Source organism: Bombus flavifrons, chromosome 16 (genome assembly GCF_040668555.2).
Source record: "Bombus flavifrons isolate JBK064 chromosome 16, iyBomFlav1_principal, whole genome shotgun sequence".
NCBI classification, from domain to species: Eukaryota; Metazoa; Arthropoda; class Insecta; order Hymenoptera; family Apidae; genus Bombus; species Bombus flavifrons.
This window is the reverse complement of record NC_138457.1, coordinates 7,463,234-7,473,814: the sequence shown is the minus strand read 5'-3', so window position 1 is coordinate 7,473,814 and position 10,581 is coordinate 7,463,234. Positions and strand designations below refer to the sequence as shown.

Genomic DNA, 10,581 nt, shown 5'->3' with positions numbered 1-10,581 from the left:
TGATTTTTAATAATTTTCGCGCTTTAAAAAATTTGATTTAGCTTGTCAAAAACTATCACATCAAACACAAAAGAAGTTACAAATTCGTTGTGCCCCAAAACGAAGTTCAGCCAAATATTCTTCAAATCGTAAATCGAAGCTGTAATTAAAAATACGAAATTAAAGTTAAAAAATTATTTCAAAAAGGATATTTGGATTCGAGAAATAAGATGTTTTTGAATATTTGAAAACTAATAATGAAATATAAATATTTCTTTCAAATTTCTCTGGTATACTGCATTTTTCTGCGTGTTCGATATTGTGACTACATAAATCAAATAAGACTTGTAAATGTATTAGCATCGTTGTGATATGATTTACATATATAAAAAATTCGATGACTTTCTTTATTTATTATAGTATATTATATGTCTGTATATAAAAAGGAAATAGATGATACACAAAGCGTAAATTGTGTGACGAAAAACAGACCAGAAAATTGTATCACGACGACATCTGTAAGTGTCAATCTTAAACTATAACCACAATTTTTCGCCTAATATAAGGTAGCTATATTTTCTAATTATATATTATTTACACGTTGAGTAATAAAATAAAAGTAATTTTTCATGTATACGAGTGAATAGAAGTTATGTAACTAATATACATTTGTAAATTTTATGCGGAGGCAGAGAATGATAACGAATGTCAATAACAAGTGAAAATACAACTTACTTCAGATTTTGTTTTACAACTAAAAGTGAATGATTTCCTCTTCTATCAATAATTGAACAAAATTAATCTAATTGGAAGAGAAAACGATCATTTCTTTGTAAAAATACTCATTAGAACGTAGAAGTTGCTTTTAAACACATTGCGCTTCAAGATGGTGCGAAGACATTGACGAAAAAGAGCGCGAAGGTTTCATTTTCAAATTCTGTTCGTATTTCAATTTCGCGTGCACAATTTTCAGTGTTAATAAATTATTCTGGGTGTATTGCACTAGTTGTTCGCTAAATTTGTTGTTAAAATATTGAAAGTACTTGAATTCTTAAAATTAAGTAAATTAATCAGCTTGTACATTAAATATTTAAAAATTTTAAATAATTTCCTTTTTCTTTTGTTTTTTTTTTTTTACAAATATATCGAATAGCAAGGAAGCAAAAAATAGACATCTTTTTCGTGTAGAAAAATTATTACATTATTTTTAATCCATAAATAAAACCGACGCAGTTCCTTAACATAAATATCGTTTCACGGATTATATGTCAGTTCTGTTTCCATGAATATAGTTTCGTACACGTTACCAATTGTTAATTACTCGGTAAAGTATAATCGTAATGTGTTAATCTGCGAGTTACAATTAAATCCCATTTTCTTTTCTTCCTTTTTTCAATCACACCGGGTGACAGCAAAAGTACACTACATCCAATAAAGCGATGATAACCGATTCGAACGAAACTTCTGAGTAAGCTGAGAACACATAACATGTATATTCAGAGAATCGATTTCTCTAAAATTATCTCTCGAAACAGTTAAACAATGAATACTGACACTGATCTGTTCAATTTCTTTGCTTTTTTTTTAACTTTGTTATCAACTGATATTACACACGTCTTACTAATCTACTACACGTATTTACAAGATCGGCACGTTTCATCAATGACACAAGCTATTCTCTACTAAGCTTAGTTCGATTCAGTTAGAAATTTTGACTTAGTTTCTCATTGGCACATCGCAGAGACGAACTTCTATTTATTTTTAAACGTATTCGGGAAGTGTTTTTTGTTGTTGAAGCATCGTGCGAAAAGTCCGTTGTGGATGTATGGAAAGAAAGATCAAGAATAGAAAGCAGTAGCAAGATTTGAATCTTCACTGATTTACTTATAGCATTGGGAAGCTCCCACGAATTTACCCTATTACTCTATCTCTTTCATTTTCCCTCTATCCCCTTCTTATATCCTTATACCATGTAATTACTTACATAATTGTTCAAATAATCGCTAAATATTTATAGTTCAGGTTAGTTGAACTACGCTTTGGAAATTCGCGTAACAGAACTTGACTGAAAGCCAATGGTGTTAATCCGAAATTCAATTCGAATCAATTAACAGCGTTATAATTTGTTTTTCTTCCTTTTTTCTCTTTACAACTGGATAAAGAACTCAGTGACATTTTGTTTGATGATAAACGCTCACAGGTAGAACCCTTTGGGGAATTGTTACCGTAGTTTCGCGGTTACCACATTTAAAATTTGCGAATATAGTACACAACTCGTATTTTACAAGTAACTTTGTTATAAAAATCTATCAAACGCCCGTGTGGTGGACCAGCATACTCGAAAAGAGAGACTTTAAGAGATTAAACAGTACCACGTAGATTCGATGTGGACAAACAGCCCCAAATCAGTTTCTAATACCTTTCTTCAAGATCTGCACGCATCGTTATTACATCTTTCCTCGTTCTTTTTTCTTTATCGAAAAGTATGCTATGTATTCATTTTTCGTTCACTTATTCCATGGCGACACTCCATAATACATATTTTACTGTGAAAGCAAATGCTGCGAATCCTATAATGACAACAAGATTGGTGAGCACACTGTACAATGGACTTTGATCCCTTTGTAGTTGATCGCGTAACAGCGACGAAACTTCTGAAGCCGTGGTCTGATGCCTTGCCTGTTTTTCTAATTCTTTTCTGTGTTCCAATTCTGTTTTTATTGCCTATGAAACATGAATTCTTCTACTAATCTATTTGGTATGGATCAAAAGTATATCATTTTGTAATATTAATGATACCTCAACAGTTTCTGGAAAAAGTTCACAGAACAACTTGTCCTTTAAATTGTACTCTAAACTCTGTGCAGCAAATTGTTTTTTCTCGTGATCAGATGTATTGATACTACCCATGGTAGGGCTATTTTCAATCTATCATAAGACAATACATTAGTATTGGATATATTAGAACTTAATTTAATTATTAATGATTAATTACATACCATAAAACTAAGTAATCCTGTAAGAATAGTAGATACACTCCACGCTGGATTCCATGTATCAGGGTGGAAGTCAGAAATAGACAAACACAATCTTGTATTGACCTTAAATCTGCCATTTGGAGTAGTCATATAAATGCTAGGAGGCTGGAATGGAAATTCTACTGGAAATATAAGTTTTCCATGATAAAATCCTCCTTCATAGGGAGTTTTCTCTGGACCCTTCACAACATAATGCCTAAAAACCATCATACAGTATCTACATATAAGCATTTATAATGACTCACAAAAATATTAGAATGCTTACAGAAACTTTTTATGAATATACTATGTTATACAAAACATTTTGAATTTTCTTTGGGAGATATATGTTTACATTGAATGTCTTATAATTTCTATGTACATTTTTTAATCAGTTTCAAATTTTATCACAGTATTGTGAAATTTCAAAATGTTTTATACAACACATACAAATATACATAAAAGTTTCCTAAGGTAAATGTCTATATACTTTTATAAGTCACTATGTATAACAGATTATCTCTTAATATACAAAAACATTTAAAACACATACCATTCTAATATATTCGAGGGTACTGGCTCTGCAACAACATATGGTACAGGATCCTTTTTAAGACGTAAGTAGTCTTGCTTCAGTCTCGCTGTTGCACTGTTCGTTGTCCTATTCATGTTGTATACAAAATGTTTTGTGAATTCTTTCTAATTCTCTAATCAATTGATCTCTTCTTTTTAACCTCTCTGTTTTAAAATATATTTCTCTGAACAATTTTTTTACAAAACTTTTCTATGTTGACTCTGGGACAAGTGTGACACCTTTCGTTTAAGTTTCACACTGAACTAAAAAAAGGATAGAAATTATGTTTCACGTGATAACTTGAAATGTCGATTTTCATAAAATTTTAAATGTATTGTATTGTTTTTTATATCACCTTCAATGTATTACCTTACCTGGTAACCTAATAAAAAAGAAATTTGCAACTTTAAGAAAGATAGGTTATATTCTCTTCGAAATTCTGTAACGTAAATACAGACGAGTACGCAAGTTGAACAGAGTGGACTTGTCGCGAAATCGTTCGTGATATCTTTGCCTTTTCACTTACAGAATATTCACGAATGACACTAAATTTGACAGCAACTCTTTCATGACACAAAACATATGACTATGAAATGCACTGAATTATTTCATTTCGCAACAGTGCTGCCAGGTATTATAATATAATAATAATTATTGGCTGATCGATTTATAAATCATTTTTCCTTTGCTATTGAATTTTTTGTTTTATTTATTATTTCCTTTTCATTAGTTTATAAAAAAGTTATGATGATTCAAATTTTGTTATCAATGCTTTTAAGATTTCGGTAATGATTATTTATTGAATGGAATTTTATAGAAAATATAATTAAAGAAATAAATTGCATTCTATATTTCAAAGAATTGTAATTATAAGATTGTTAAAAAATATAGAGTAATTATACATATATAAGAATTAAAATGGGAGGCATCAGGAAATACAAGTTTAAATGTTTGAATTTCTAAAATAATAAATTTAATTGATAAGTAACTACAGAAATTAATTGTCATTCTAAAACAAAAGTTTTTAAATTCCTACTTTCGAAAGTTATCTTTTCGTTTATTAATATCATAAATCACAAGATCGATCATTTCAAAAAATTCGATGAACTTTTAAACATCGATTAAAAAGTAAATATTTTATAAATATTACTATTACCATCAAGGAAACATTGTTATTTAAAAAATGATCTTTCCGAAACTATAAAAGCTATGTTTGAGTAATAAATAAATGCTAAATATTTTTTGTAAATTAAATGGGATAACTGTTAACATTCGTTCATAGTTTTAGTATTTGTTAGAACTCCCTAGATATTAACTTTCATAACAAAATAATCACACAGATCCAAAAATGTGTATACATCCATAAAAACATACTTCTAAAAATGTAATAAAGAAATTCCTACCAAAAATTCCTTCTAATTTTTAAATAAGCAAAATGAGAAAAGAGGAGAACTTGTTTAATACTTCATTATATAAATTTTTCTATATATTTACTTTCCACTTTTTACGGATTTACCAATTATGATCTTATTCTTCATAGATTTCCTCTGTACAGGCATGGAATAGTACAAAACCACTTGTTAATATAATTTCCGAATTACATAACGTGACTTACAAAAGCTACAATCAGGAATTATTTTTTATGAATGGAGCTTAAGATTCGTGACAGTCTCCGCCTCCCACCGACTGTCACCGGGAAACTCGACGCTGTTTACAGTTTTGACACAAGAAAAATAGTTGAAACAGTATTCATGAACTATTTAAAAGGGTTTAGTTAATTAAAAGGTTCATTTGAACAAAATAATTGAATTGCCAAACTCATCTGAAAAATGAGTTCTCCGGTGTCCATAAGTAACACTGGTCCCACAACTAGTGCTACAGGAATGGAAACAGTAGTAGCTGTTGCACTTGGTGCACTTGCTGCTGTTTTCCTTGGTGCACTCTTAGTATTACTTGTTATATGCAAAAGACAAAGATGTTATTATGTAAGTTATATACTATAAGTCATATATATATATTGTTTATTCTCTCTTATGAAACATGGTAAAATCTGTACAATTGCATTTCAGAATCAGAAAGACTCTCCAGATCTAAGCTCAGACTTGCTAGAGGGAGAAAATTTCTCTGGTTTAGGCTTAGATGTTTGGGAAAGCGAAGAATGGTTAGCTGGTGCAGAGAGGTATAGAGCGTTTGTTAATATCTAGAGATGAGACTCTGAATTAATTACTCAATGGTGAAATTTTATGGATAATACAGATGGGTTGATGATGCTACTGGTTTAGCTCCACTATGTATTGCTGTATTAAGATCGTGCCATGCTTTGGCTTCCAGTCTCACTGCTATTGCAGGCACAGTAAACAGTAAAACTGTCCCATTGGAGATAGTGGATGTAAGTGTATACTTCCTTATTCCATAGTAACACTCGAAGCTAAGAATTTGTATATTTGTATTTATTAGGTTGCCAGACGTATTCCACCTCGAGTTGACGATGTGGTTAGAAGCTTGTATCCACCATTAGATGCAAGATTATTGGAAGCCAGAGTAGCAGCATTGGTACTGGCTGTTACACACCTGGCATTGGTGACTAAACATGGAGTGTCCAAGAGTCATGCTAGGAAATTAGCATTTATTGATCAAGCTTTAAGTGATATGGATTCCCATTTATCAATCTTAAGGAATGCTGCACTGGCACAGGAGGTGGCTTGTTCTGTTCCAGCTTCAACACCAGTTTGACCTTCAGTTTATCTCCTAATCCAAAAGAATCTTCACCAGTATTTACAGTTTCTATGTTTCTCATGGTTTTGGGTCCTTATACTAGGCTTTATTAGGCTCTACGTGAAATTGAAGGTATACACAGCATTACAAAGTGTTTCATATTATGTATTTCTTTTCCTTTTTTTATTATGTCAAGGTCCAAAACCCAATAGTGCAACTTCGAGTTTTCTATCGACAATATTCGGTGTATTACATTTCATGTAATCATAGTTGTTACAAAAATGCATACATTACTTCCATGGCGTATTAAAAAATATTGTAAGATATATAATATATATATATATAGATTTAAACATTTTTCACGACGAAAGAACCAGAGATATACTACTTCTTGTGATATGGATATCCGCGAGACTTTAGTCTTCCATGATGTTAATACTAGATCAAAGTATTTATGTATAATGTCAGATGAGAAGTTCTATTCGAGAGAAATCGTGTCGTTTTATCGATTATATTAAGTATTTATAACTGTTTGTACACATCCATATATTTTTTTATATACCAAGAATCAAATTAATTTATAGCTAAATACGACTTTATAATAAAGCTAAATTGCAAGAAAAGAATTCGAGTATTTGTTGTGTGTTAATAATACTTAAACGTGTTTTATTTCAGTAGTTCTCTTAAGTAATCTATTTATGTATATACATACATATACATATACGTGTGTGTAAACACATATACATATGTATATACATGTGAAATCTATAATTTTTCGTATTACAGTAATAATGTCGGATCTCTAAATTAATAACATGGCAAATATCCACCATGAATCGATATCGCCAGCTATTACAAAGTAATTCGCTGCTCATTATTTAAATAAATTAACTAAAAAATCTTCGATCACTGATAAACGCTACACAGCAGCGCAAAGTCAGCAATAGACACGAAACAACGAGGACAGATTACTATAACGGAGAGAGAGAAAATATACTTGGAAAAAAATTGGGCAAAGCATATTACACATTATTCAAATTATTTGCTTCTGTGCATCTCCTTTTGTCTCTTCTGGTTGTCACTAAGCACTTTGGTCTTCAGATGCTCTTTGTAGTCTAATATATTTCCACTCCATTTCGTGACTGTACCATTTTCACAGACCCAAATTTCCTCTGCCACCTAATAAAACGAATAGATATTATATAATCAAATAATTAATGGATTATATACCTAGTCTTTTCAAACGGCAGTATATACCTGATTGATTAATCTGAAATCGTGAGACACAAGCACCATTCCACCATCAAAATCATTAATTGCATCAGCTAATGCATCAATTGTTTCCATGTCTAAATGATTGGTCGGTTCGTCAAGTAATAATAGATGAGGCACTTGCCAAGCTAACCATGCAAAGACCACTCTACAACGTTGACCATCAGACAATTGTCTTATTGGGCACACCTATACATACAAAAAGAAAATATTACTTTCTGAACCTCAATGATAGATATTTAAGCTTTTATAAATAATTATACCTGCTGACGACCGGTTAATCCGTAACGACCAATGATTTTTCTCATTTCTTCCCGTTCTTTAACATCTGGGAAGGCTTTCATCATATAATCCAAAGGCGACATATCTAGATCTAATAATTCATGTAAATGTTGATGGTATCTCCCGATTCGAAGATGACTGTTCTTACGTATCATACCACTAGTTGGAACTAACTGTAATTATAAATTAATATGTAATTTTGTATATATAAATATTCCTTTTCTTAATTTCCGTAGATGGTGGTTGATTGGAACTTACATCTCCATATAATAATTTTAAAAGAGTACTTTTTCCAGCTCCGTTTGGCCCGACTAATGCAATTCTGGTGTCTAAATCTATACCAAATTCTAGATTTTTATAAATCCAAGGTGAATCTTCGTTGTAACGAAAACTAACGTTTTGAACCATAATAACAGGGGGTGGAATAGTTCCGCAAGAGGGAAAGTAAAAGTTCAGTACTTTGTCATTGACTACTTTTTCTGTGAGACCTTGTGCTACCATCTTTGCCAATGTTTTTTCCTTAGATTGTGCTTGCCTTGCTAGTTTTGCAGATCCGTGTCCAAAACGAGCTATATAATTCTTCATGTGTGCGATTTGATCCTGTTCCCAGTTATACTGCTTCACTTGGTTCTCCAGTAATTCCATTCTAACATAGAGAACTCATATTAATATTCTCATTTGTATTTAGCAAGAATTTAAGTTTTGTTGATCTTTTTGTTATATCTAATTTCAATTTACCTTGTCTTCACAAACGCTTCATAATTACCACCATAATATTTTAGTTGCTTTTTATTGACATGAATGATATTTGTACAGATGCCATTGAGGAAATCTTGTGAGTGAGAAATAATGACCAAAATTCTTTTGTATGTTTTCAATTCTTCTTCCAACCATACACAAGCATCCAAATCTAAATGATTGGTAGGCTCATCCAGTAATAATAGGTGAGGTTTCACATATAAAGCTCTGAAACAGAATAAAACAGCCTTAGTAGATCATTGTATACATATGCAAACTCTTCTATTCACAGATAATTAGATAGTTAACCTTGCAAGAGCAATTCGCATTCGCCAACCTCCAGAGAAATCTTTGGTAGGTGTTTTCTGCATTTTTGCAGTGAAACCCAAACCATGTAAAATATGAGCAGCACGAGCTTCTGCCGTATCAGCGGACATATCCTCTAACCTTTCATAGACATCCATGAGTTGTTCCTATTTAGATAAAATCTGTTAAATATTAAGTGTCAGTAAAAAAAGCAAGATATACAAAGTAAGAACATACTTGTGCATCTTCTTCTTCACATTCTACTAGCTCTTCTGCCAGTTTTTCTAATCGTATACGCTCCTCATCTACCTCCATCACACAATCTAAAGCTGTTTTATCGCTAGCAGGCATTTCCCTGGTCAGATGAAAAATGTCAATCTGATCAGGAATAGGAACTTCTCGATTTCCAAGTACAGCTAATAAAGTAGATTTCCCAGAGCCATTAAGTCCAAGCAAGCCATAACGTCTGCCGCAGTTTAATTCCAACATAGTATCCTGCAGCAGTTCACAGCCGTGGAAAGTAATAGAAAAATTAGATATCTTTATATCACGACTTCGGGGGTGTGAAGCCAATGATCCTGTACATGAACGTGCTTCAGCATTTAATCTTGCATCTGCTTCCAGTTTCATACACAGTGCCTCTATAATAACACCAATGAATCAAACTCTCAATTAAAAGACCTTTGATAACATTTTTGCCTTTTAAAGACAGTTTCTAATTTTACCTTCTGCACTAACAGGCAACCCATTGGTTCCATTTTGAATGATTCCCACTCCAGGACTGGACTCCTTACCATCCTCCACAGTCTTGTTCTGGTTATTCTGAGGTGGCTTCTTGCCTGATTGACGAGCTTTAGCTGCTTCCTTCTTTTTCTGTTGCTGTTTCTTTTTTGCGTCGGACGGCATGATTCGTCTGAAATTCGATTAGATACTTGGAGTGTCGTTTTAACGTGGTATGAGATACGTGGTACAAGATACGTGTTATGTAAGCCGGAGGTTAGGAACACGATCGCACGTGCGTTAAAAAGTAAGATCGGAGCGGAGTAATGTCAAATTCGAAAATTGAAAAACTTCCATTGCCGTAAACGGCTCGTTACATGAGCCAGCCAACGAGTGCGACGAAGAGGTACATAGGCAAGAGAGGGACAGAACAGGGCGATAGAAGAAGAAAGAGAAAGACACAGATAGTGGGCCTGGGATACAGAAACCGTGATTCTTATTGCATTTCTCGAATTTCTTCTACGGTCACATTTAAAGTTACCCAATAAAAATAACTAGCTTATTAATGTTGGTTGTACAATAAAAATAAGAAACGTTTAACAGGGGGAAAAGAAAGATAACAGGGAAAAATAGAGACGAAGCACCTGCAATTGAGACAAAAGAAACTTCGATTATTTTGCGACAGTAGCGGATGTTATAAAAATTCTTAGAATTATTAGAAATTACTCGATAAGATGTTTATAGGTTATATTGAGGTAATGATTTTATAGTAGGTTCGAGAGTTATTACCTAGTTGTGCGCCAAAAATCGAACGATCCGTGCAATACGCAAACACACGTGCATGGATAAAGGCAAAGCCGTCAAAGCGACATCATTCGTCAGATAGAATTATTTGCTGTGGCAACCTTCCCCACTCTGCTACCAGAGGTCTCTAGTATGCGAGACTTTTTCGTTAGTGCTTCGGCTTTAAGCACTTCT

The 10,581-nt window shown here is 32.5% G+C and overlaps 3 protein-coding genes across 6 annotated transcripts; 1 reads left to right on the top strand and 2 right to left on the bottom strand.

The window, feature by feature from the left end:
* Positions 1-1,155: 1,155 nt before the first annotated feature.
* LOC138188021 (ubiquitin-conjugating enzyme E2 J2) lies at positions 1,156-5,151 on the bottom strand. Of its 2 annotated transcripts, none has more exons than XM_069129395.1 (5): positions 5,065-5,151; positions 3,550-3,833; positions 2,979-3,213; positions 2,779-2,907; positions 1,156-2,703 (listed from the first exon to the last, which is right to left on the bottom strand). In XM_069129395.1, the coding sequence occupies exons 2-5, from the start codon at positions 3,663-3,665 to the stop codon at positions 2,491-2,493; spliced, it is 693 nt and encodes a 230-aa protein (XP_068985496.1). In that variant the 5' UTR covers positions 3,666-3,833; positions 5,065-5,151; the 3' UTR covers positions 1,156-2,490. The 2 variants fall into 2 exon arrangements, with proteins under 2 accessions (XP_068985496.1, XP_068985495.1); XM_069129394.1 differs by lacking the exon at positions 5,065-5,151 and adding an exon at positions 3,945-4,201.
* An 84-nt stretch (positions 5,152-5,235) lies between these two features.
* Tmem98 (transmembrane protein 98) lies at positions 5,236-6,911 on the top strand. Its single transcript, XM_069129399.1, has 4 exons — positions 5,236-5,555; positions 5,640-5,749; positions 5,827-5,959; positions 6,028-6,911. The coding sequence occupies exons 1-4, from the start codon at positions 5,400-5,402 to the stop codon at positions 6,301-6,303; spliced, it is 675 nt and encodes a 224-aa protein (XP_068985500.1). The 5' UTR covers positions 5,236-5,399; the 3' UTR covers positions 6,304-6,911.
* Positions 6,440-10,537, bottom strand: LOC138188011 (ATP-binding cassette sub-family F member 2). 3 transcript variants are annotated; one of them, XM_069129362.1, is made up of 9 exons: positions 10,393-10,537; positions 9,609-9,796; positions 9,121-9,524; positions 8,887-9,050; positions 8,578-8,805; positions 8,098-8,485; positions 7,821-8,012; positions 7,543-7,746; positions 6,440-7,464 (listed from the first exon to the last, which is right to left on the bottom strand). In XM_069129362.1, the coding sequence occupies exons 2-9, from the start codon at positions 9,787-9,789 to the stop codon at positions 7,324-7,326; spliced, it is 1,902 nt and encodes a 633-aa protein (XP_068985463.1). In that variant the 5' UTR covers positions 9,790-9,796; positions 10,393-10,537; the 3' UTR covers positions 6,440-7,323. The 3 variants fall into 3 exon arrangements, with proteins under 3 accessions (XP_068985463.1, XP_068985464.1, XP_068985465.1); XM_069129363.1 differs by lacking the exon at positions 10,393-10,537 and adding an exon at positions 10,248-10,374; XM_069129364.1 differs by lacking the exon at positions 10,393-10,537 and adding an exon at positions 9,862-10,030.
* Positions 10,538-10,581: the final 44 nt, after the last annotated feature.

What these genes read in the sequence shown, in the direction of transcription:
- LOC138188021 (XM_069129395.1), bottom strand. Translation starts at nt 3,665, where the DNA reads ATGAATAGGACAACGAACAGTGCAACAGCGAGACTGAAGCAAGACTAC. An exon ending in CAGGATTACTTAGTTTTATG is followed by an intron (nt 2,908 to 2,978) that starts GTATGTAATTAA and finishes GTCTTATGATAG; the next exon opens with ATTGAAAATAGCCCTACCAT. An exon ending in TTTTTCCAGAAACTGTTGAG is followed by an intron (nt 2,704 to 2,778) that starts GTATCATTAATA and finishes CATGTTTCATAG; the next exon opens with GCAATAAAAACAGAATTGGA.
- Tmem98 (XM_069129399.1), top strand. Translation starts at nt 5,400, where the DNA reads ATGAGTTCTCCGGTGTCCATAAGTAACACTGGTCCCACAACTAGTGCT. An exon ending in AAAGACAAAGATGTTATTAT is followed by an intron (nt 5,556 to 5,639) that starts GTAAGTTATATA and finishes ATTGCATTTCAG; the next exon opens with AATCAGAAAGACTCTCCAGA. An exon ending in TCCCATTGGAGATAGTGGAT is followed by an intron (nt 5,960 to 6,027) that starts GTAAGTGTATAC and finishes TGTATTTATTAG; the next exon opens with GTTGCCAGACGTATTCCACC.
- LOC138188011 (XM_069129362.1), bottom strand. Translation starts at nt 9,789, where the DNA reads ATGCCGTCCGACGCAAAAAAGAAACAGCAACAGAAAAAGAAGGAAGCA. An exon ending in GAAGCGTTTGTGAAGACAAG is followed by an intron (nt 8,486 to 8,577) that starts GTAAATTGAAAT and finishes TCTCTATGTTAG; the next exon opens with AATGGAATTACTGGAGAACC. An exon ending in TAAAATTATTATATGGAGAT is followed by an intron (nt 8,013 to 8,097) that starts GTAAGTTCCAAT and finishes TTATAATTACAG; the next exon opens with TTAGTTCCAACTAGTGGTAT.